Source organism: Petaurus breviceps, unplaced genomic scaffold, assembly GCF_028583685.1.
Source record: "Petaurus breviceps papuanus isolate PSGF00001 unplaced genomic scaffold, PetGlider_PUasm1.0 318, whole genome shotgun sequence".
Taxonomy (NCBI): domain Eukaryota; kingdom Metazoa; phylum Chordata; class Mammalia; order Diprotodontia; family Petauridae; genus Petaurus; species Petaurus breviceps.
In genome coordinates, this window is record NW_027186078.1 from 626,312 (window position 1) to 648,809 (window position 22,498).

The 22,498-nt window shown below is 41.6% G+C and overlaps 1 protein-coding gene across 6 annotated transcripts in view; it reads left to right on the forward strand.

Moving 5' to 3' along the window:
• Positions 1 to 6,511: 6,511 nt before the first annotated feature.
• LOC138167874 (zinc finger protein 850-like) overlaps positions 6,512 to 22,498 on the forward strand; it is a 20,152-nt gene continuing 4,165 nt past the window's right edge. The window contains exons 1-4 of one of the 6 annotated variants that reach the window (XM_069096849.1): positions 15,142 to 15,295; positions 17,404 to 17,494; positions 18,501 to 18,627; positions 19,152 to 19,268. In XM_069096849.1, coding sequence (XP_068952950.1) covers positions 17,441 to 17,494; positions 18,501 to 18,627; positions 19,152 to 19,268 — 298 coding nt within the window. In that variant the 5' untranslated portion in view covers positions 15,142 to 15,295; positions 17,404 to 17,440. Of the gene's footprint in view, positions 7,981 to 12,640; positions 12,675 to 15,141; positions 15,296 to 17,403; positions 17,495 to 18,500; positions 18,628 to 19,151; positions 19,277 to 22,498 lie in introns of those variants that run through there. The other 5 variants (XM_069096850.1, XM_069096851.1, XM_069096853.1 and 2 more) reach the window with 5 other exon arrangements.

Here is a 22,498-nt window from a genome sequence, read left to right on the forward strand (position 1 = left end):
GAACTGTATTGCCATCCCTCATCACTAGGACATTAGAAATAACTTTAAACTGGTTAAAAGCAAAATAAGGAACAGTTTAAGATTTGCTTGCATGGAATCATACAATCATAATTGGAGAGCTAGAAGGAATCTTAGCACCTAGCACCCAAGAACTGAATCCAAGCAGGCTGTGGAATGGAGTATTCAGAGCAGATTTTTGGAGGCATTTAGATCTGGGTATTGAGAAAATGGTGGACCTAGATTGGGAGTTTCCTTCTTTGAACTTCCTTGAGGTACACACCTGAGTAGTTGGATGACTTGGCCAAAAGGTATGAACAATTTTGTAACTTTTCTCACCTACTTAACATTTTCTTTTCCTGAACAGCTGGGCCAATTCACAGTTCTAGCTACTTTGTATTTGTATGCCTAACTTCCGTTGATCCCCCTAGTATTGACTATTTACATCTTTGGTCTTCTTTTCCAAATTGATGAGTGTGAGATGAAACTTCAAAACTGTTTTAATTTCCATTTCACTTACTTTTAGAGAGGAGGAGAATTTTTCCATGTGTTTAATGATAACATTTCTTCTTTCTTTTTTGCATTGAGAGAGAGAGGAGGTTATGCAGCCTCTGCCTGAGCACCTTTAATGATAGGGAGCTCATTTTAATCCAACACATTTCCATTTCAATTGTTGCACATTTCTTTACACTGAGCAGAAATCAGGCTTTCTATGATGTCTGTGTATTGGTCCCTGAGTAGTGACACCTGGGCCAAAGCCCAGTGTAATAATCCCTCTTCCAGATGACAGCCATACACATATTTGATAACTGCTCTCATATACTCCAACCCTCAAGTCATTCCCAGTCCCTTCAACCTATCTTCTCAACAAAGTAGCTTATTCTTTCTTTGGGCAGCCCAAATGGTTAGGAATGTGCAATGCTTGTACATTGTAGGTTCTTTAAAGAACTGTCTGTTGTATTGAATCAGGTAGTTGTTTTCAGACATTCAGTTAAAATCTATCCGCACAGCTTCCATTCATTGTTTCTAGTTCTAACCTCTGGAACCAAGCAGAACAAGGTTGGTTTTTATTCCATAGAAGGATCTTTCAAATATTTGAAAACCATTATTATCATCCTCCCATCCACGCTTACAACTACCCCAACACAGAGAGAAAGAAGGGGAGAGAGAGACAGAGAGAGAACAAGTCTTTTCCTCTTCAGGTAAATAAATATCTCCACTTTTTTAACGGTCCTCGCATGGCATAATGTCAGGGCCCTTTATCATCCTAGGCACCTTCTTAGGAATGCTCTTCAGTTTATTAATATCCTCCATAAAAATGTCCTTGCTAGTATTTTGTTCATTTTTTTGTATCAATATCCATTAGGAAAATTGGTATGTAGTTTTCTTTCTCTGATTTTACTCTTCCCAGCTTATGTATCAGGACCATATTTGTGTTGTAAAAGGAATTTGGTAGGATTTTTTCTTTGCCTATTTTCCAAATAGATTATATAGTATTGGAATTCATTGTTCTTTCAATATTTGTTAGAATTCACTTGTGAATCTATCTGGTCATGGGAATTTTTCCTTAGAGAGCTCATGACTTCATACAAGCTTATAATCCATTAAAAGAACTCAGGTCTTTTTCACGTTAATTGCAATCTGGCTGTATCTTCTTACCTTGTACTTTTAGAGTTTGATTTCTTTAGTCCAAGGGAAAGATTTTATGTAATATGTGAAAGATCTGTGATTTCTTCAGTTTCTTTCTTTCAAATTCCTGATATGGAAGTTCGCCACATCTCTGCAGATTATAATTATATAATAAAGTAGATAAGTTTTAGGGAGCTGCACATTGGGGTTAAGTGACAGGCCCAGGGTCATATAGCTCTTAAGTATCAGTAGTAGGATTTTACAAGGCCTTCCTGACTTTTCATGTATCCCTATTCAATTTCATCTGACAACATTTGGTCCAATATTCTACCTTCTCATGCACTTTCTGGTTCTTTGCTCTGCCATTTTCTGTGTTAACTATTCCTCCTAGCTTTGTGTCATCTGAAAAATTGATAACCATATCAGTGAAACCTTGATACAGATGATTGATAAAAATGTTGAACAGTGTGGAGCCAATAGCTCCTCTGGGATACTATAGCATAGACTCCTTCCAAGCTGACACCAAACTATGAATGACGATTCTGGCCCTGACCGTTCAACCAGTCCTGAAACTATAACTGGCACTATTAATTTCACATTCCTCTGTCTTATCTTTAGGAATAGCATAAGACTTTATCAGATTCCTTGACAAAATAGGTTAAATTATATAACAATAGCCTAATGTTGCCATTGTCAAGAAAGGAAATGAGGCTGGGCTGACATGACATTTTCTTAATCAGTACCATGGAGGCTTTCCATGGTTACCATTTCCTTTTCATTGGCTATTTATTGATTCTTTACTAGTTTGTTAATGATCTTATAACACATCTAAGACTTACAAGTTGAAGTTTACAACTTTCCCACTGGGAATTTTAAAAGTACCTAAACTATGAAGTATTTTTCTTCATATCCTTCATCTTCTCCCTGACACTGAGAATTCATTTTTGTTAGTCTTCTCACTCTCTCCCTTCTTGTTTATCCCTTTTTCCCAACTTAACCTATTTCCTGGCCATGGTGCTCACCATTCTCCATGGATTCTTCTTATTCTCTGTGCTTTCCCTGCCCAAGTAGGGCCATCATTCTTCTCCTTGGATTATCTGCTTGCTATACTGCATTGCCCTTCCATGGTCTGTCCTTATACCCTAAGTTCATCCTGAACTCTGAATATAAGTAGATAGATAAAACATACATTAAGGGGCGGCCAGGTGGCTCAGCGAGTAAGAGCACCGGTTCCAGTGTCAGGATGACCTGGGGATCAAATCCGGGCTCAGATACTTAGCACCACACCCAGAAATAACTGGCCATGTAACCTTGAGCAAGTTACTTAACCCAGATTGCTTTAAAAATAAAAAAACAAAAAAAACATACATTAAGTGTTTACTATATGACAGGCATTGTGCTAAGAACTAGGGATAAAAATACAAAATAGTTTCTGCCTTCAAGAAACTTACATTCTTATAGGGAAAGACAACATATAAAAGGGAATGGGGGGCAGGGCGGAGCCAAGATGGCGGAGTAGAAGCACAACCTTCGCGCAGCTCCTGCTTCCACCCTCCCCAATCCATGTAAAAAGGGGACTCTAAACAAACTTTGGAGCTGCAGAACCCACAAAATGACACAGAAAAACTAACCTCCCGCTGAGGACAGCCCAGCAGGTCGGCAGGAATTCAGTGCAGCGCTCTGGGAGCCAAACCCAGCACCACACCGAGGCTTTAGCCCCAGGGCGGGCCTGACCAGCCGGCCAGAGGGACTCCAGATCAGCAGCAGCTGTGGCCGTTTCCAGATTTATCAACACATAGACACAAAGCACAAAGTGAGAGGTCAGTACAGACGCAGGCACAGCCAGCCAGTGCCACCTGGCAGCTTCAGCTCCTGGCCTGCAGAGTATAGGGGGACCAAGCACCAGTCTGAGGGGTAATCACTCTTGCTTTAACCTGCTTGGATCTGGATTGCAGTCTAGGGTGGAGGTCCTGGGGTGTGTGTCCAGCTTGCCAGAGCATGTGGAGACCTCAGAGAGGGCACTCATCTAATCCCTCCGGCATCTGAGAAAACCCCAGCGTTTGGGACAAAAGCTCCCCTGTCTGGTGGCAGAGTCCTACTGTGGCAAAAAGCCCAAAAGTCAAGTAATTGAGTGGCAAAATGAGCAGGCAAAGGAAACAAAGCAGACAGAAGATTCCAACAATACAATCCTATTTTGGGGACAGAAAGGAGCAAAGCATGGAACAGGAGGAAAACAGTGAAGTCAGAACTCCTGCACCAAAAGCTTCAAAGGAAAGTACAAGCTGGTTACAGGCCATAGAAGACCTTAAGAAAGATTTTGAAAACCAAATAAGAGAAGTGGAGGAAAAATTGGGAAGAGAAATGAGAACAATGCAAGAAAATTATGAAATGAGAGTCAACATCCTGACTGAGGAAAATAATACCTTAAAAAACAGACTGACTCAAATGGCAAAGGAGGCTCAAAAAGGCAATGAGGAGAAGAATGCCTTAAAAAGCCGAATTTGCCAGATGGAAAAAAGAATCTCAAAAGCTCAATGAGCAGAATCATTGCTTCAGAATTAGATTGGAGCAAATGGAAGCTAATGACTTTATGAGAACTCAAGATGCTGTTGAACAGATCCAAACAAATGAAAGAATAGAAGGCAATGTGAAATATCTCATGGGAAAAACCACTGACCTGGAAAATAGATCCAGGAGAGATAATTTAAAAATTATTGGACTGCCTGAAAGCCATGACCAAAGCAAGAACCTAGAAATCATCCTCCAGGAAGTTCTCAAAGAAAATTGCCCTGATGTTTTAGAACCAGAGGGCAAAATAGAGGTTGAAAGAATCCACCGATCACCTCCTGAAAAAGATCCCAAAAAGAAAACTCCTAGGAATATTATAGCCAGGTTCTGGAATTCCCAGATTAAGGAGAGAATATTACAAGCAGCCAGGAAGAAACAATTTGAATATTGTGGAAACACAATCAGGATAACCCAGGATCTGGCAGCTTCTACACTGAGGGATCAAAAGGCTTGGTATATGATATTCCGGAAGGCAAAGGAGCTGGGATTAAAACCAAGAGTCACCTACCCAGCAAAACTGAATATCATGTTTCAGGGGAAAATATGGTCATTCAGTGGAATAGAGGACTTTCAAGCATTCTTGCTGAAAAAACCAGAGTTGAATAGAAAATTTGACATTTAGATACAAGAAGCAAGAGAAGCATGAAAAGGTAAACAGGGAAAAGAAATCATAAGGAACTTATCAAAGTCAAACTATTAACATTCCTACATAGAAAAACAATAATTGTAACTTATGAAACTTTTCTCAGTAGTTGAAGGGATTAGAAATATATATATATATATGTGTATATATATATATATATATATATATATATATATTTGTCTATATATGAGGGTATATGGGCATATGAATACATATGTGAATGTGTGTATATATGTTTACAGGTATACATAGATAGAGGGCACAGGACCAATTTAACAGGAAGGAATGATACTTAAAAGGTGAAATTAAGAGGTGAGAGGAATATAAATGAGAGGAGATGGGGAGAGACAGATTGGGGCAAACTATCTCATACAGAAGAGGCAAGGGAAAATGGTTACAATGGAGGAGAAGAATAGGAAGGCAAAAGGGAATGAGTCAACCTTATTCCCATTGAATTTGGCTTGAGGAGGGAGTGAAATACACACTAAATAGGGTATCTCACCCTCCAGGAGAGTAGGGGGGCAAGGGGATGAGAGGGGGGATGATGGAAGGGAGGGTAGGCTGGGGGTGAGGGAAGTTGGGAGCACTCACTTTTGAAAATAGACGGGATCAAAGTAGAGAATAGAACAAGTGGGAGGTGGGATAGGAGGGAGGGAAATATAGTCAGTCTTTTACAATATATCTACTATGTTATTGTTTGGCATTAGCCACACATGTACAACCTATACTGAACTGCTTATCTTCCCAGTAAGGGTGGGTGATAAGGAAGGAAGGGAATGAATCTGGAATTGAAAGTTTTAAAATCAAATATTCAAATATATGTATATATGTGTGTATATGTATGTATATATATATATATATATATATACTATTATTAATACCATCTTACATGTAATTGGGAAATAAGATATACAGGCACTGAGGCATAGAGATCCACTGGAAAAGTCGAAAGGGGTATGGGAGAAAATATGAGAGAGAGCAGATTGGAGGAGGGGATATCCTGTGGGACTGCTATTTTGGGGCAGTGGGTAGGGGAAAAACGGGGAGAAAATTTGTAACTCAAAATCTCGCAGAAACGAATGATGTAAATCAGAAGTTAATAAAGCATTAATTAAAAAAGGGGGGGATGGGAAAGCAGGATGGGTATGGTGAAGTGGTATGGAAGGTGTCCTGAAAGTGATGTGTAAGCCTGGGCCTTAGCAAGATATTAGAGCCCAGTATCCCAAGGGCAGCATCCAAGCTTCTAGTGGGAGAGAGATGAGGGTGATGGCTGGAGTGCTGCTGTCTGGTGTGGAGATAGTCAGGGTATGATATGGAAGCCTGGTTGCAGGCAGGAAAAGTTGAAAGCTTACCCATCAAAATCTAGCATCCCAGGGATTTAAAGGTGATTCTAGAGGGAAAGGAATGAGTATGATGACTGAATTCAGGAGGCATAGTAAGAAGACAGACAGTCTAGTATCCTCCTTACCCCTCTGGACTCCTTTACTTTACCTTACATTTCCCTTTCCCTTCCTATCATCTGCCCCAGACAATAAGCTCTCTTTTGTGATCCTAGGAGATCCTAGGAGAGAGCCATCGCATGTATGTTTTCCTATTTCTGCTTCAGTAGAGTTTAAAAAAACAAATTTCATTTCCTTTTTTATTCATTGATTCAGGTTGTAAGGCCAGAACTGAAAATGAGAAGGTGACCCCAAGACAGGAAAATTTTGATGAACCGAAATCCCAGGGAGTGGTATCAGAAAAACTTACAGGGAAAGAAGTCTTCAAAAGTGAGGACAGATTAGAGGCATGGCAGGAAAACTCCACAGGCAGAGAGCTATGGAAAACCCCTTCCCAGAACATACATTTCAGACCATTTGTTGCAAATCATAAGAAAACTCTCACTGAGGATAGAGAACAGGAATGTAATAAATTTGGGAAGAGAAACAATCCAACACCACAGCCTTTTAGTCACCAGAAAATCCCAATGCAAGAGCAACCCCTTCCATGTGATTCATTTAGCCAAACCTTCAAGCAACATTTCAAACGAATTGTCCAACAAAGAGCCCACATGGAAGAGAAACCTTTTAAATGTATTTTATGTGAAAAGGTGTTCAGAAAGAACTCAACCTTGATAGAACATCAACGAATACACAGTGGACAAAAACCTTATGAGTGTAGTGAGTGTGGGAGAGCTTTTAGTGCTCGCTCATCCCTGATCCAACACAAGAGAATCCATACAGGAGAGAAGCAGTATGCATGTAATGTGTGTGGGAAAACCTTCAATTCCCATTCAGTTCTTATTCAACATAATAAAATTCACACTGGAAACAAACCCTATGAATGTAAGGAATGTGGAAAAGCCTTTCTTCAGAATTCTAACCTTATTCAACATCTGAGAATCCACACTGGGGAGAAACCCTATGAGTGCAATGAATGTGGGAAAGCCTTTAGTGATCGCTCATACTTTATTCTTCATCAGAGAATTCACACTGGAGAAAAACCCTATGAGTGTAATGAATGTGGAAAAGGCTTTATCCACAGTTCTAATCTTATTCAACACCAGAGAATTCACACTGGAGAGAAACCCTATGAGTGTAATGAATGTGGAAAAACCTTCAATGCACGCTCTTCCCTTACACTGCACCAGAGGATCCATACTGGGGAGAAGCCCTATGAATGTAGTGAATGTAGGAAAGCCTTTAGTGCACATTCAACTCTTATTCAACATCAGAGGATACACACTGGTGAGAAACCCTATGAATGTAGTGAATGTGGCAAAGCCTTTAATGCACTTTCATCTTTTATTCAGCACCATAGAATTCACACTGGTGAGAAACCCTATGAGTGTAATGAATGTGGGAAAGCCTTCCATTGTATCTCAAGTCTTAGTCAACATCAGCGAACACATACCCAAGAGAAACACTATGAATGTGATACATGTAGAAAGACCTTCAGGGCACGCTCATCTTTTGTTCAACATTGTAAAAATCACTCTGGAAAAAAACCTTATGAATGCAATGATTGTGGGAAAGCCTTTAGTCAGAGTTCTCACCTTATTCGACATCAAAGAATTAATAGTGAAGAAAAACCCTATGCATGCAATGATTGTGGGAAAGCCTTTAATCAGAGCTCCCAACTCAGTCAACATCAGAGAACACACGACAGAAAGAAATACTATGGATGAAATACATGTGGGAAAACCTTCAGTGCCTACTCGGCCTTAATTCAACACCATAAAATCCGCATATGAGGGAAATTATGTATGGAACAAATGGACTGGGTAATAATCAAACTTGGCCCATATTCTCCATCAGAAAATGGTGAAAATCAGAGAGGATCCAGACCCCTTTCTACATGCCACTTCAGTTGGGGCAAGAATCTAGGCAGTTTCCCCATCCATGACAATGCAGAGGAATAGGCAGGTGGTCGATCAATGAGACTTGAAAACAGCACTGCCTTCTGTCATTCTTCCTAGAAAAAAAGTTTTCTCTTTCACTTTTTCTTTTCACTTCATCTGACCTTGTAGACTTAACAAAAATGGGAAGAGAGATCACAAAGCTTTTCCCATTGAAGTAAATTCTGTAATCTCCTACGAGGAAAAGGACTATGGTCCTCAAATTCTTAAAGGGTCCTATCAGGATGGGACAGGAATCTCAGATCCAATAATTTTTTGTTTTGGGCACTGAGAACTACAGGGAAATTTATGCTGATCTTTTGTCGGTTATTTCTTTTGATCTTTATGGAATCATTTTTAGAAAGGAGAAAATTGAACTCCTAACCAAGGGGAGAGCCAGGCCTCTGTAGTCACAACATGAGCCCACAACAAAGCATACAACCCTTGTGAGTGAACTGGAAGAAGAGCAAGGGTCCTATAAACAGTTCTGTATCATAGAATATCATAGGTGAAAGGGAACAGAGATCATTCACCCTGGCCCCGTCTCACTTTGCAGATTCATTGCTCATTCCTTAAGTGATTTGTTCGGATGGTTCTTCCAGTTATAGGCACATATAGGACAATACCTAACATTTACCTCTCTGCCATACTGAAAAAAGAGTATTTGAAGTTTGGGGATATAGAACCAGCCCCGTTTCTCTCAAGATTTGTAAAAGAATCACTGCAACAAAACTGTATTTCCTATTTCTCTGTATTTCAAATAAACAACAACTAGTAAACTGAATTTCTAGTCATTCTATTATAATGATGACCTAAATGTTCTTAAAATACAGCAGTTAATCCTCTAAGACACTAATACAGTCTTCCAAACAAGTCCAGAAGCATATCTCACTATTCACAGAAACTATTACCCTTTATGTGAGCCATACATTTATGAGCTGTGGGGGAGCAGGTATGTGTTTGTGCACTTATATAGTACAAGGAGGCTCTGGAAGAGAAGAGAGAGTGAAGTTAGGAATGGCTGTCCAAAAGAGACAGTCATTACTCAGGAGAGTGGAGTCTTAGGACACAATTCCTCTAGGGCATGGTCTGATATGGGTAATAAAGATCATGAGTAATGATGGAATTCATAGAATAAGTGTGAACATAACATGTCGTAAGTAAGAGGGACAGGAAGAGGTGCAGGGGTGTTTGGGTACATGTCCCTAAGCAATTTGAGGGTATAGATCTCTGAATGTTTGTGGATATTTTCAAATGTGGATCCATGGCTTGTCCTCTAAGATGAACCTTGATTTAGAAAATATAGGGAGAATAACAAGAGGTACTGAGAAGAGAGAAGTACTCCCAGCTTGCTCATCTAGCTAAGACTGACAGAAAATGTGTTCACATAAGTAAAATGGATAGTGTTCAACCTGAGTCAAGAAAGCCTGAGTTTGTATATCGCTTCAGATACTGTATGAACCTTGACAAGTCACTAACTGCTGTCAGGCTCTGTTTCCTCATCTGTAAAATGGGAATAATAACAGCACTTACTTCATGGGATTGTTGTGAAGACCCATGATATGGCATATGTAAAGCACTTTGTAAACCTTAAAGAAAAGAAGACAACAGAAATTTAAATCAATAAAATAGCAAATGAAGTTAAATCCCAGAAAAAATGAAAAGATAATCAGAACATATTAGGAGGGAAATATCATTCCAAATAACTACAAAATGCACAAAATATCTAGGGACTGACCTCCAAAAGCACACAAAAGACTTAGTAGATTAAATTACAAAGTGCCACTTAAAAAAATAAAGAACAACTTAAGCAGCTGGAGGAATATTCATTCAGTGCTTATAGCAAGGTTGTGCCTATATAATAAAAAAGAAAATATAATCAAAATTAATTTACATTTTTAATACTATACCAATCAAGTTACTAAGGGGATACTTTTATAGAACTTGATAAAATAGAAACAAAATGAATTTAGAAAAACAAAATATCTAGAATATCAAGGAAAATTATGAAAATAAATAGGGATTCCATTCAGGGAACTCCTTTAAGGGTAATAGCACTTTCAGATCTCAAACAGCAATCATCAAAATTGTCTGGTACTGGCTAAAGAATAGAAGGAAAGATCAATGGGACAGACCAGACAAGAGAGATTTTGAAACAATGCAACTCAATATCCCAGTGTTTGACAAAGTGAAAACATAAATTATCTAGGAGAAACTCCTCAATTGATTAAAAAAAATACTTTGGCAAAACTAGAAAGTAGTCTAGAAGAAACTGGACTTAAACCAATGCCTTACATCATATTCTATAATACAGAGTAGATGTCCATCAATTGGGGAATCCTTAAATAAATTATATTGCATGAATCTAATGGAATATTACTGTGCTGTATGAAATGTATATGATGATCACAGAGAAGTATGGAAAGATCTATGTGAACTGATGTAGAGTGAAATAAGCAGAGCAAAGAAAATAATACACATAGTTGCTACAACAATGTTAATGGTAAGAACAACAACAAAGAAGTAAATTCAACAAAATTGTAGAAATTCAGCAGAACTCAGAAGAAGAAATATGAGAAGATATACCCCTCCCCTCAACTTACCCCTTCGTGTATGTGGGAGATTCACAAATGTTACAAATTTCTTATTTTCAGACTTTTTCAATATATCAATCAGTTGTGCTCATTTTTTTTCCTCTTTAAAAACGCCACTATTTGTCATGTGGGATGGTTCTCTGGGAGGGGGAAAGGGGTATAGTAGGGATAACTATGGTGATGTAAGAAACAGAAAATATCAATAAAAATTAAAAAAAAGAAGGGTTCGGATAGACTTTCTATAGAAAATGGAATTTTAGTTGGAACTTAAAGGAAGCCAGAAAAGTCAGCAGGTGGTGATGAGGAGGGAGAGCATTCCAGACATAGGGGACAGCCAGAGAGAATGCCTGGAACTGCGAGGTGGAATGTCTCGTTTGTGGAACAGTAAGGAGGCCAGTGTCATTGGACTGAAAAGCATGTGTTGGAGAGTAAGATATAAGAAGACTGGAAAGTAGGAAGGCCTAGGTTATGAAATGCTTTGAAAGCCAAAGGGAGAATTTTATATTTGATCTTGGAGGTGATAGGTAGCTACTGAAGTTTATTGAAAAGGTATGTGGGGGAGAGGGGGGAGGGTGACATGGTCCATCCTGTGCTTTAGGAAAATCACATTAATGACTGAATGGAGGATTGATTAGAGCGGAGAGAAACTCAAGAAAGGCATACCCACCAGCAGACTTTTGCAATAGTCTAGGTGTGAGGTGATGAGGGGCTATACCAGAATGGTGTCAGAGGAGAGACAGGGGCACATTAGAGATATTGCAAAGGTGAAATTGACTGGCCTTGGCAACAGGTTGGCTATGGGGGTAAGATAATGAAGAGTAGAGGGTGACACCTAGGCTGAGTGTGAGGGACTAGGGGAAGTGTATTGTCCTCTATAGTAACAGGGAAGTTAGGAGGTAGGGAAGGGTTTGTTGTTCATTCATTCGGTTGTCTGATTCTCTGGGAGCTTATGGACATTGTCCATGAGGCTTTCTGGGCAAAGATACTGGAGTAATTTACCATTTCCTTCTCCATTGTATCCTCATTTTACAGATGAGGAACTGAGGAGAATGGAGGTTAAGTGACTTGCCCAGGGTCACACAGCTAGTAAATATCTGAGGTTGAGTTTGAACTCAGATCTTCCTGACTCCAATCCTGGTGCTCTATCCACTGTGGCACCAAGTTACCCTAGAGAGGGTTTAGGAGGAAAGATGAGTTCCGTTTTGGACATACTGAGTTTAAGATATCTACCAGACATCCAGTATGAGATGTCCGAAAGGCATTGGGATGTGAGTCTGTAGGTCGGTAAAGACTCTGGGTAAAAAGAGTAATTATTTTATACAAATGAGGTGCAAGGGGAAGAATCAGTACAAAGGAAGTAGGTAGGAGGAAGAGGGCTAGTAGTTCTGGTAACTTACTTTCATTGGAAATGGGCTTAAGAAGAAACTATACATATATATTTCGAAGAGTATAAAAGTCTTCTAAATTCAGAAGAAATAAAATGGTAGGAGCATAGGAAGGGGGAGAAGACAAGGGAGGGATCTTTAGAGGGGAGGGTGAAGAAATAGGTAAAATAGGGATATAGAACCGTGTTTAGATTTATGGGAATGGGAGGATAGGGGAGGGAGCCTTGAAGGGGAGTAGGCAAGTAATAGGAGGGCAAGGTAGTGGGTAGAAGTAAAGTAGAGGAGGCAGGAGGGATACGAAACAGATATGTACAGACATAAAAACAAAGATCAGGAGTAGAATATGTTTAGGAAATTATATGTCTATATATGTGTATGTGTATATGTATATGTGTATGTATATATTTATAGCTATAGAAAAACATACCTAAACTTCATTGTAGCCTTCTGGGGGGAGGGGAAAAAAAGAACAAAGTGAAAAAGTGCACAGCCGAGAACAAAGGAAAACTTACAAGGAACTAAAGAAAGATGAACAATTCTCAGCACATATATTTTTTATCATACAGGCTTTCTTGAAATGAAAATTTATTGTGGCATATTTTGAATCCTCTCTTATGTTCTACTATGCACACAACATGCTTTTCTTTATTTCTTTGTATTGAAGTTCTACTATTTAAGTTTATGATATGTTTTTGTTTCTTTTCTCTGTTCTGTATTTGTGTTCTGGTCCTTGAGTCTAAAATAAAATTTTTTTAAAAGACTCTGGAGAAGGATATGCAGATTTGAGAATCATCAGCATAGAGATGGTAATTAAATCCATGGAGGCTGATAAAATCACTAAGTGAAGTAGTACAGAGAAATTAGAAAGAAGGCCCATAGGTTAAAGGACCTGACCTGTATGAGGAACCAGTAAAGAAGACTGAGAAGGAACAGGTAGATGGAAGCAGGAGAGAGCAGTGTCCTGAAAGCCTAGAGAGAAGGGAGTATAAAGAAGGAAAGGATGATCAATAGCATCAAAGGCCAAAGAGAGGTGGAAGATATTGAGGAGTGAGAAAAGGCCATTGGATTTGGTAACTTTGGAAAGAGCAGTTTTGATGGAAATGATGAAGTGAGAAGCTGGATTGAATTTCTTCTCAAAACAATCTCAGGAAGATGGCAGAGGACCCATCACAATGCCAGCCCAGCTATTTGCTGTAGCCACTACTGCTGACTTATTGCCTAGAGGAATCCTGATGTTGATATTCTCTGTGCCCTCAGGAAGTTGTAAAAATTAATCAATATTTGCATTTCTCTAATTATTAATGGTTTGGAGCACCTTATCCATATAGCTATAGATAGCCTAGGTTTCTTCCCTTAAGAATCACCTGTTCATATCCAGAGAGATAAAGCCCACCTCATAATAGAAAGGTAATAAACTAATATACAGAAAAAGAAATGCATTTTTGGATGGGACCAATGTGGGAATTAATTGGTTTTGCTTGACTGTGCTTATGTGATACAGGGGTACAGGGGTTCTGTATTTTTTTCTTTCTATGTGTCTTCTTTCAATGGATGGGGAGAGGGGGGAGGGATAAAAATGAATGCTTGATAATTTCAAAATATAATAATAATTTAAAAATTTTAAATGAGTCAACTCTCTTCTGTAGTTGAGTCCCCAGCCAGGGATCACAGCAATGGGATGAGGAGGTATGGCTATACAATTTTTCATATAAAAAGATCTGGGTGTTTTGTGTACTGCAAACTCAATGTGACATGTAAGTAAAAAAAAATCCTAACATGTTTTTAGGTTGCACTATACACTGCTGTCTTCAGACTTTTTCTTAAGTATTGTGGTTGGTTTGGGGCACCATAGTTTATGGAGGACACTGAAAAGAGGGAAAGTGACAAAAGGAGGTCATCCAATCAATTAACAATGAAGATGACGAATAATCTTGAGTTCAAAACCTATGAAAACTGGTTAAATGTTTAGTCTGGAAAAGAGAAGACTTGCAGGGACAAGGAAGCTGTCCTCGAGAATCTGAAGGTCTGGTATGTTGACAATGGATTATATCTGCCCCACAGGGCAGAATAAGGAGCAGGATCACAGACTTGGAGAGTTGGAAGGCACCTCAGCAGCCACCTTGTCCAACATGAAAGAAATTCACCCTATAACATAACCAACAAGTGGTCATCTGGTCTCTGCTTGAAGACTTCCAAGGAGAGGGAACCCAGCCCCTCTAAGGGAGCCCATTCCATTTTGGGATAGTTCTAATTGTTAGGAAGTTTTCCTAACATTAAGCCTAAATTTGCCACTTCACAACTTCTGCCCATTGCTTCTGATTCTGCTCTCTAGGAACAAAGAGAATAAGTTTCCTTCTCAACATGACAGCCCTTCATGTACTTGACTAAAGCTATGAGATTCCCCCACCCCATCTTTTCTTCTCCAGCCTAAACATTCCCAGAACCTTCCATCAATCCTCACGTAACATGGACTCAGGCACTTTGCCATCCTGGTTGGCCTCCTCTGGCCATTCTCCTCCTTATCAATGTTTTTCTTACACTATGATACCTAGAAGTGAATCCGGTACTCCAGAGAGGGTCTGACAAGAGTGACTCCAAGGCGACTCTCACCTCCCTCCTCATAGAAATTCTACCTCTCTAAATGCAGCTCAAGATCGCAATGTGTGCAACAGGTGGAAATAATATTGATGCAAGTTTCATCTAGGACTAAGAAAAAATTCTTATTACAGCTGGCCCAAAATGGAACAACCTGTTCTGAGGGGTAAGGGAGGCTGTATGAACACTTTCTAGATGTGTCGTAGAGGCAATTCTCCTTCAGAAGCAGGATGATTCCCTAATAGCCCTGTCAGCTCTGACACTTTGGATGGTCTGAAGATCAAGGGAGGGAGACCTGGGACCGAACCATAGAGATGGTGAAACCTCCCTGCAGCCTAGAGAGGCTCTACAAGGGTCCTGATTGGACAGCTCCGTACCTGAGGAGGAAGTGGAATGAGCACTTCCTGTCTGGGTGGGCCGGCTCCTTCGGACAAGTTCTCGTCTAATAATCCGGACTGTTCCGGGTCTCCCTTTCCTCTGATCCGCCCCCAGGTCCCCAGAGCGAAGGGTGAGTCTGGGCTCGAGGTGGGGGGAGGGACCATGGCGTCTTACCCTCCCCTCTCCTACCGTGGTGTTCTCCCTCATCCTCTGCCGGCATGGAGCATCCGTCCTGGCCCAAGCCCGGGCTCAGATGGGGCAGATGGAGGGGACAGAGATCGGTGGCATCCCCAGACAACACAGGGCGGGCTGATGGGACAGAGAGACAACCCCAGGTGACAGGACAGATGGAGATGACAGGGAGCAGTCTGTAGTGACACTGAGCAGGCTAAAGGGACAGAGAGACAGGGAGCAGTCCCAGGTGGCACAGGGCCAGGGAGCAGCCGGTGGTGACATTGGGGAGACCAAAGAGACAGACAACAAAGAAATAGCCCTGGCCCCAAGTGACATAAGGCAGAGACAGGATAGACAAGATCCTGGCAATACAGGACAGACAGATGGTACAGGCATTCCGCCATACCTGGGCTCAGGAAGGACAGACTGGACACAAGAAGCAGAGGCCGCATAGGACAGATACTCAGGGAGCATCCACTGTGTCCAGAGCACTGACTCAGACTGGACAGACTCACAGAATGGTCAGTAGGAAACCCCCAGACAGCCCTAGATCACACAAGACAAACAGAGCAGCTGTCCTCATTTCCCATCCCATCTCACCCAAGGATACCAAAGACACTTTGGGTGTGAAGATAAATCAGGTCAGCATTGTCAGGGGAAGGGTAGGTTTATTGTCTGGCTGTGTCCAACCTTGGGACATCTTCCTGTGGTCTCAAATTCAGTATAAGCCAAGGTTTTCATTCAAATGTTGTAGGAAAAGCCAAGGAGATGCCAAGAGAAGGAGCTGTCAGTGTAAAGAAGGCTGGTCAAGGAAGGAAGATTGTTTGGAAGGAGGAAAGGAACCCGGGTAGAGGCAGACTGTTTTCAGGCCATTCTGTTCCCCAGTGTACAAAGAAGCTCTTAGTCAGGGATCTTGGCTTCCCCTGCTGGGGTGACCTCTTGTAAACACCTGATGAGGTTCATAGTCTTTTGTTTTTCTTTTTGGAGGGCACTTGGTGTTAAGTGACTTGCCCAAGGTCACATGGCTAGTTTTTGTGTCAGGTATCTGAGGTCAAATTTGAATTCAGGTCCTCCTGACTCCAGGGCCGGTGCTCTATTCACTGCATGACCTAGGCGCCCCTGAGGTTTATAGTCTTTTGTCCCTCACGGTTGGTAGCACACTGAACCATTCATGCCAGCAGTTTATAGGGCACATCATCTATCATGAAGACCATCAGTCCTAAGAGTGAGTTTCCATTCTGTTAGGCAAATAATCCCTCCTCTTTGCTGTGGCAGAAGTAAAGCAAGGGACAGGGCTGTTCTGGGGCCTCCCTGAAGTCCTGTTTTCTCTCTGGCTTGTTCTACAGTTAATGGGCAAGATCTTAGTTATGACCTTGGTTCTGCTCTTGACTTTCTTTGTCCATAGCAAGCAATATTCCCAGGGGCAGGTAGATGGCTCAATGGATTGAGTCCTGTGTCTAAAGTCAGGAAAACTCATCTTCCTGAGTTCAAGTAATTTAACCCTGTTTGCCTCCATATCCTCCTCTGTCAAATAAGCTGGAGAAGGAAATGGTAAATCACTCCAGTATCTCTGCCAAGAAAACCCCAAAATGGCGTGATGAAAAGTAGAACACGACTGAAACAAGTCAACAACAACAAATTACATTCTCAGACAAAATTCTTCACAGAAAATAATAATACGAACTCACATGTGTATTGCCAAGTGCACTTCTCACAATAATTCTGTAAAATAGATAATATGAGCACTATTATCCCCATTTTATATAGAGATCTGGGAACAGGGATGACAGATTTGAGACTCAAAGAAGTGATTTACCCAGGGTCACATAATTAGGAAACAGAAGACCTAGGTTGTGAAATTGAGCCTCTCCTGACCATTAGTCCTATGCTCTTTCTCCAACTTCCTCAGAGCATAGCAGGTAGCCAGACCCACAGCAGTGGGGATTGGAGGGAAGTGGGTCCTCCCATTGTACCTACAGTGAGGGGTAAGGAATCCCTGGGTGAGCTAATGGGAGAACTTTGGGATATAGATAGTCTGTCTTTTATTCCTTTCTCTCTCCTCAGCCTTGCTGGTTCCTTGGGATCCTGCTGACTGTCTGACATGAGCCCAGGAGACCAAGTGATAGTGGCCAACTCCCAACCCCTTGGGCCCCAGGTGAGGCTGAGACTTCATCCCTGCTGTGGTCCTAGTTTGACTTCAGCCCCCTTCCTCAGATTTTTGGCTCAGTGACCTCCCCATACAAGACTCTGAGCCACATTTCCAAGGAGATATTGTGATATGGTAGTAGGAAGACTAGACAGAAAGTGAGGAGACTTGGTCTATAGACCTTCCTACCCCTGATTAGCTACCTGCCCTTGGATTAATCACTCTTTGAACAAGCCCATGTCTCTGGGCCTCAGTTTCCTTTTCTACAATGATAGGACTATGTCAATGATCTCTAAGGTTCCTTCCAGCTCTGTTGTTCTGTGACTTCTTTCCTCTGGGCCTCCACACCCTCTAGTTCCAAGAGTTTGCAGACACAGGCCCTATGATCTCTTAGGACTCCTAACTCTGTATTCTGGATCCCTGTTTGGGAGGGGGTGTAGAGGAGGTCACTTTTCAAGCCCCTTCTCTCCTGACCCCTAGGCTGCCTGGCTGCAGTGTCATTGAATGCCAGCTCCAAGCCATATCCCTGGCAGTCTGCTGAGCTAAGTGTCTCCTCTCTGGCCTGGAACAATCAAGGTCACTTGGCAACCTCTGTATATCATTGCCTTTGGGGAGAGGAAAAGGTGTGGTAGGGATCCTTACTCCTTCAGATTCTCAAAACCAGAGAGCCTTTTTCTGGAAATGGGTCTTAGAAAGTTTGACTGGGGATTCCCATCTGTTCTCAGGCCTAGTGAACTGAGAGCATAGGAACCCTCATACATACGTAGAGGCATACCCATGTACGTGTGCATACATATAATTCATATATACATACTAAGAACCTTGAGGCACACAAAATTTCACCTGGTCTTCTAGGCTCAACTGCATGCCCTTGCACACTCACAAACACATACATACTTGGACTATTTACATCTTTTCTTCCCCACAAACTGCTATGCTGCCCCCCTGCAGTCGCCTTGTGACTGAGCTCTGGGACTTTACCGAGGCCTGCAGTAGGACTGTTTTGTTGTTTCAGGTGTCTGTGATGTTTGAAGATGTGGCTGTGTACCTCACCCAGGAGGAGTGGGGCTGCCTGGGCCCTGCTCAGAGGGGTCTCTATAAGGATGTGATGCTGGAGAATTATGGGAACTTGGTCTCACTGGGTAAAGTCTCCCCGTTCCCCTACTCACCCAGGACCCCATACCTGAGCTTCTTGGCTTCCTGCCTTATGAATAGCCATGAGCTACAAAGGGCTTATTTGGGTTTGGGCTCAGAATTCAGGGGGCAGCTATTCCTAATCTCATCCAGGTTCAGAGACAGGGAGTTTTTCCTCTAAGTTCCTGGACCCCAAGCTTCCTCAGCCTCTCTCCGAGTCAGAATCTTCCCTCTCCTTGATGCCTGAAACCCAACATTCCTCCCCCAGGGTTCAGTACAGATGCTCCAATAGGTGGTAGACCAAGGACACTTGAGGTAATTTCTTTTCCCTAGCAAGATTGCCAACTCTTCTGCCCAGGTTAGCACAATTTTGATACCTTTCCAGAAGGTGTACTGGCTTTCCTTGAACCTACCTGTCATGGCCTCTCTGTGGATATTTCCTTTCTCCCTCTTATTCCCTGCAGACCCAGGGAGTTAGGACCATTTCATGTACCCAGTATAAATCACCATATCAGGTTTCTTTCCCCATAAGCAGGATTTCCAGGGTCTAAACCTGATGTGATCTCCCGACTAGAGCAAGGGGAAGAGCCGTGGGTTTTCAACATGCAACAGAGAGAAGAGAGAGAGATTCTGAGAGGCAGCTGCTCAGGTGAGTGGGTAAGAGTCTTTACTGTGTTAGTAATTGGACACCACAGTAAAAATATGCCTTATGGGATGATTGTCATCACTGGGGCTTGGGGTTGCTCCCTACCCATCCTGGTTTCCCTGGAGTAGTATCTCGATATCTTAGTGGACAGAAAAGTCACTGAGTCACCAGTGGCCATGACAGCCAAAGAAAGCTGCTGGGCTTTCCGGCTGCCCTGAGAGAGGTTTAGAGTCTAGAACACAGGAGATGATGGTCCTGCCATGCTCTGCCCCTAGCAGACCATACCTACAGTACTGGGATCAGTGCAGGGTGTCCAGAAGGAGGAACTCCTTGAAGGAGCCAGTTAAGCAGGAGACATTATAGCTGTCTACAAATATTTGAAGAAGAACGAATTAGGTGTGTCTTGTTTGGCCCCAGTGGGCATGACTAAGAATAGTGGGTAGACATTTCAGAGATGGAGGTTTAAACTAGAGAGATGTCACAAGAACTTTCATCATGATTAACACAGTACAGAGGTAGACTGGGCCACCTTAGGAGGGGGTGGGGGTTCCCCTTCACTGAAAAAATTCAAGAAAAGGCTGGATGACCTTTTATTGGGTGTTATTGAGGAGGTTCTCAGCTCTTCTTCCAACTGAGAGATTCTGTGAGTGGAAGAAGTGGCCTTATGCAAGTAGCTTTGCAACTTATAACCTCAGTAATATAACCTTTGCAAGTAGCCAAGTGGCCTTATGCAAGTAGCTTTGCATCTTATAACCTCAGTAAGCTGATCAGCAAGTTTACAGACAAATCTGTTCGCTGTGGCCTCTATTAGACATCTCTGTCCCTGGCCAGGAGCTTTCATTCCTAAATTGAAATGTCTGGTCCAGACTTTCAGACATTCTCAGACACCATCTTCTTAACTAGCTGTCCACTTCTCAGAAGGCCTGTCATTTCCTGACCACAAGTTCACAGCCCCTGCTCATTGCATGATGGAAAAAGAACACTGGACTTGGAGTCAGGGAGCCTGTGTTCAAATCTTGCCTCTACTATTTATGATCCCTTGTACCCTGGGCAAGTCACTTCAGCTTCTTAGAACCAGGCAGACTAGCTGATTTCTGAAATCCCTTTCAACTCTAAAACCTAGAATAGCACAATGCTTTCTAGGTGCCTAACCCTTATGCAAAAAATAATCAACTTTACTCTGCTATAACTTGCCAAATCTGCAGAAATCCATATTTCCAGCTATTTTTTTTGTCTCTTCCTTTCTGTCTACTTCTCATGCTTGTGTCAGGTGCTGGCTCCTTGTTTCTGGCTTCTTTGCTGTGCTGCCATCTTTCCTTGTGGGGAGCCCAGAACTGAATATAGCAGGGAGATTATCCAGCAAGCTATCGTAGGAGTTCAAGTGTGAGGCAGTGAGGGCCATGAGGGCCTGCACCAGGGCAGTGGTCATAGCAGAGTAGGGAAAAGGCATATTTGAAAGGTGTTATGAAGGTAAAAATTAGCAGGCCTTGGCAGCAGATTGGGTATGGGGAGTGGGAGAGAATGAGGAGTTGAGGATGCTACCTAGCTTGTGAGACTGGAGGACTATTGATCACACTGAGCTTTTAGTCAACCAAAATCCCTAGATGTTGTTTACAAAACTGTTTCTTAGCCATCTCTCTCTCATTCTTGTACTTGTATAATTAATTTTTTTTTAATTCAAGATTGGGCTTTTTATTTTTCCTTAATGAGTTTCATTTTGTTTGATCTGATTTGTCATTCCAGTCTAGCACAAACTTTCCATGTACTGATTCTGTCATCTAACATATAGGATTTCCCATCTAACATATTGGATATTTTTTAATCATCCATGGAATTTATAAGTATTCCCAGTTTTGTCCAATTGACTTCTAATCTATCTCTTTCATCTGACCCATCCTTGCATCTGACCCATCCTTTAAAGTTTTCACTGCATCCATGCTTATTTAGCAACTTATCTTTTCTCTCCTTGACTATTGTAATAGCTTCCTAATGGGTATTTCTTTTTTTTTTAAAGCAATTAGGGTTAAGTAACTTGCTCAAGGTTACATGGCCAGTTTTTTTGTGTGGGTGTTAAGCATCTGAGGCCAGAACCTATCCCGGGTCTCCTGACTCCAGGGCCGGCACTCTTACTCACTGTGCCACCTAGCCACCCCCCTAATGGGTATTTCTAGAATGTCTTTCTCCTTTGTTACCCATTTTTCTCACTGATGCCTGAGTCATCTTTCTAGCTGGCTGCTGTAATCATGCCATTCCTCTAGTTAAAAACTTTCGGTGGTTCCCCATTGTCTGCTGAATAAAGTATAAACTCTTCATTCTGGCATTCCAGGCCCTTCACTGTCTAGCTTCAGTCCACCCTTCCAACCTCATATTCCTCCTTTCATGTCTTTTATGTTCCAGACAAACTGGAATCTTTACCTTTTTTTGCCTGTGCTCATGCCTAAAATGGACTCCCCAACAACCCTATCTCCACTGAGGTCCCTCGTTTCCTTCAAGACCGAGCTCTATGTGCCCTTCCCCCAAATGAAAACAATCTCTCCCTCTTCACTTTTTTCAAAATATTTGCTTGGAACTGCCTTCTCACATTTCTCATAACTTTTGCATTCAATACATTCTCCCTTTTATCATAGTTAGTTTTGTACTTATATTTTCTCCCACTGTGGTATAAGTTTTTATGTTAGGGTCCATGTCATATCTGTCTTTGTATCCCTCTCCCCTCCTGCATAGTGCCTAGCACTATTAGCATAAGGCACAGTGAATAGAGCACCTGGGCTTGGAGTCATGAAGACTTGAGTTTAAATCTTGCCTCTGACACTAAACTGTGTGACCCTGAACAATTCTCTTAATCTCTGTATGCCTCAGTTTCTTCATCTGTAAAATGAGAATAATAACAGTACCTACCTCCCAGGGTTGTTGTAAGGGTAAAATGAAATAATATTTGTTAAGTGCTTTGTAGACCTTAAAGTGCTATATACATGACAGCTGTTGTTAAAATAATAATAATAACTAGCTAGACTTTATATGTACTTTGCATATGTTATCTCATCTGATGAAAAGAAAATGTTATAGAATGGTAGAATGAGATTATGGGAAAGAAAGAGAGCCAGAATTTTTAGATTAAAGAGTTCCACTGAATAAAAGAATTTTGTGTTGATTCTCTCTTCTTCTGCCCTCAAACTGAAACAAAACCTTTCCCAGTCACGTGGGAGTACCTGAATGCTCATATCCTAGGCCCT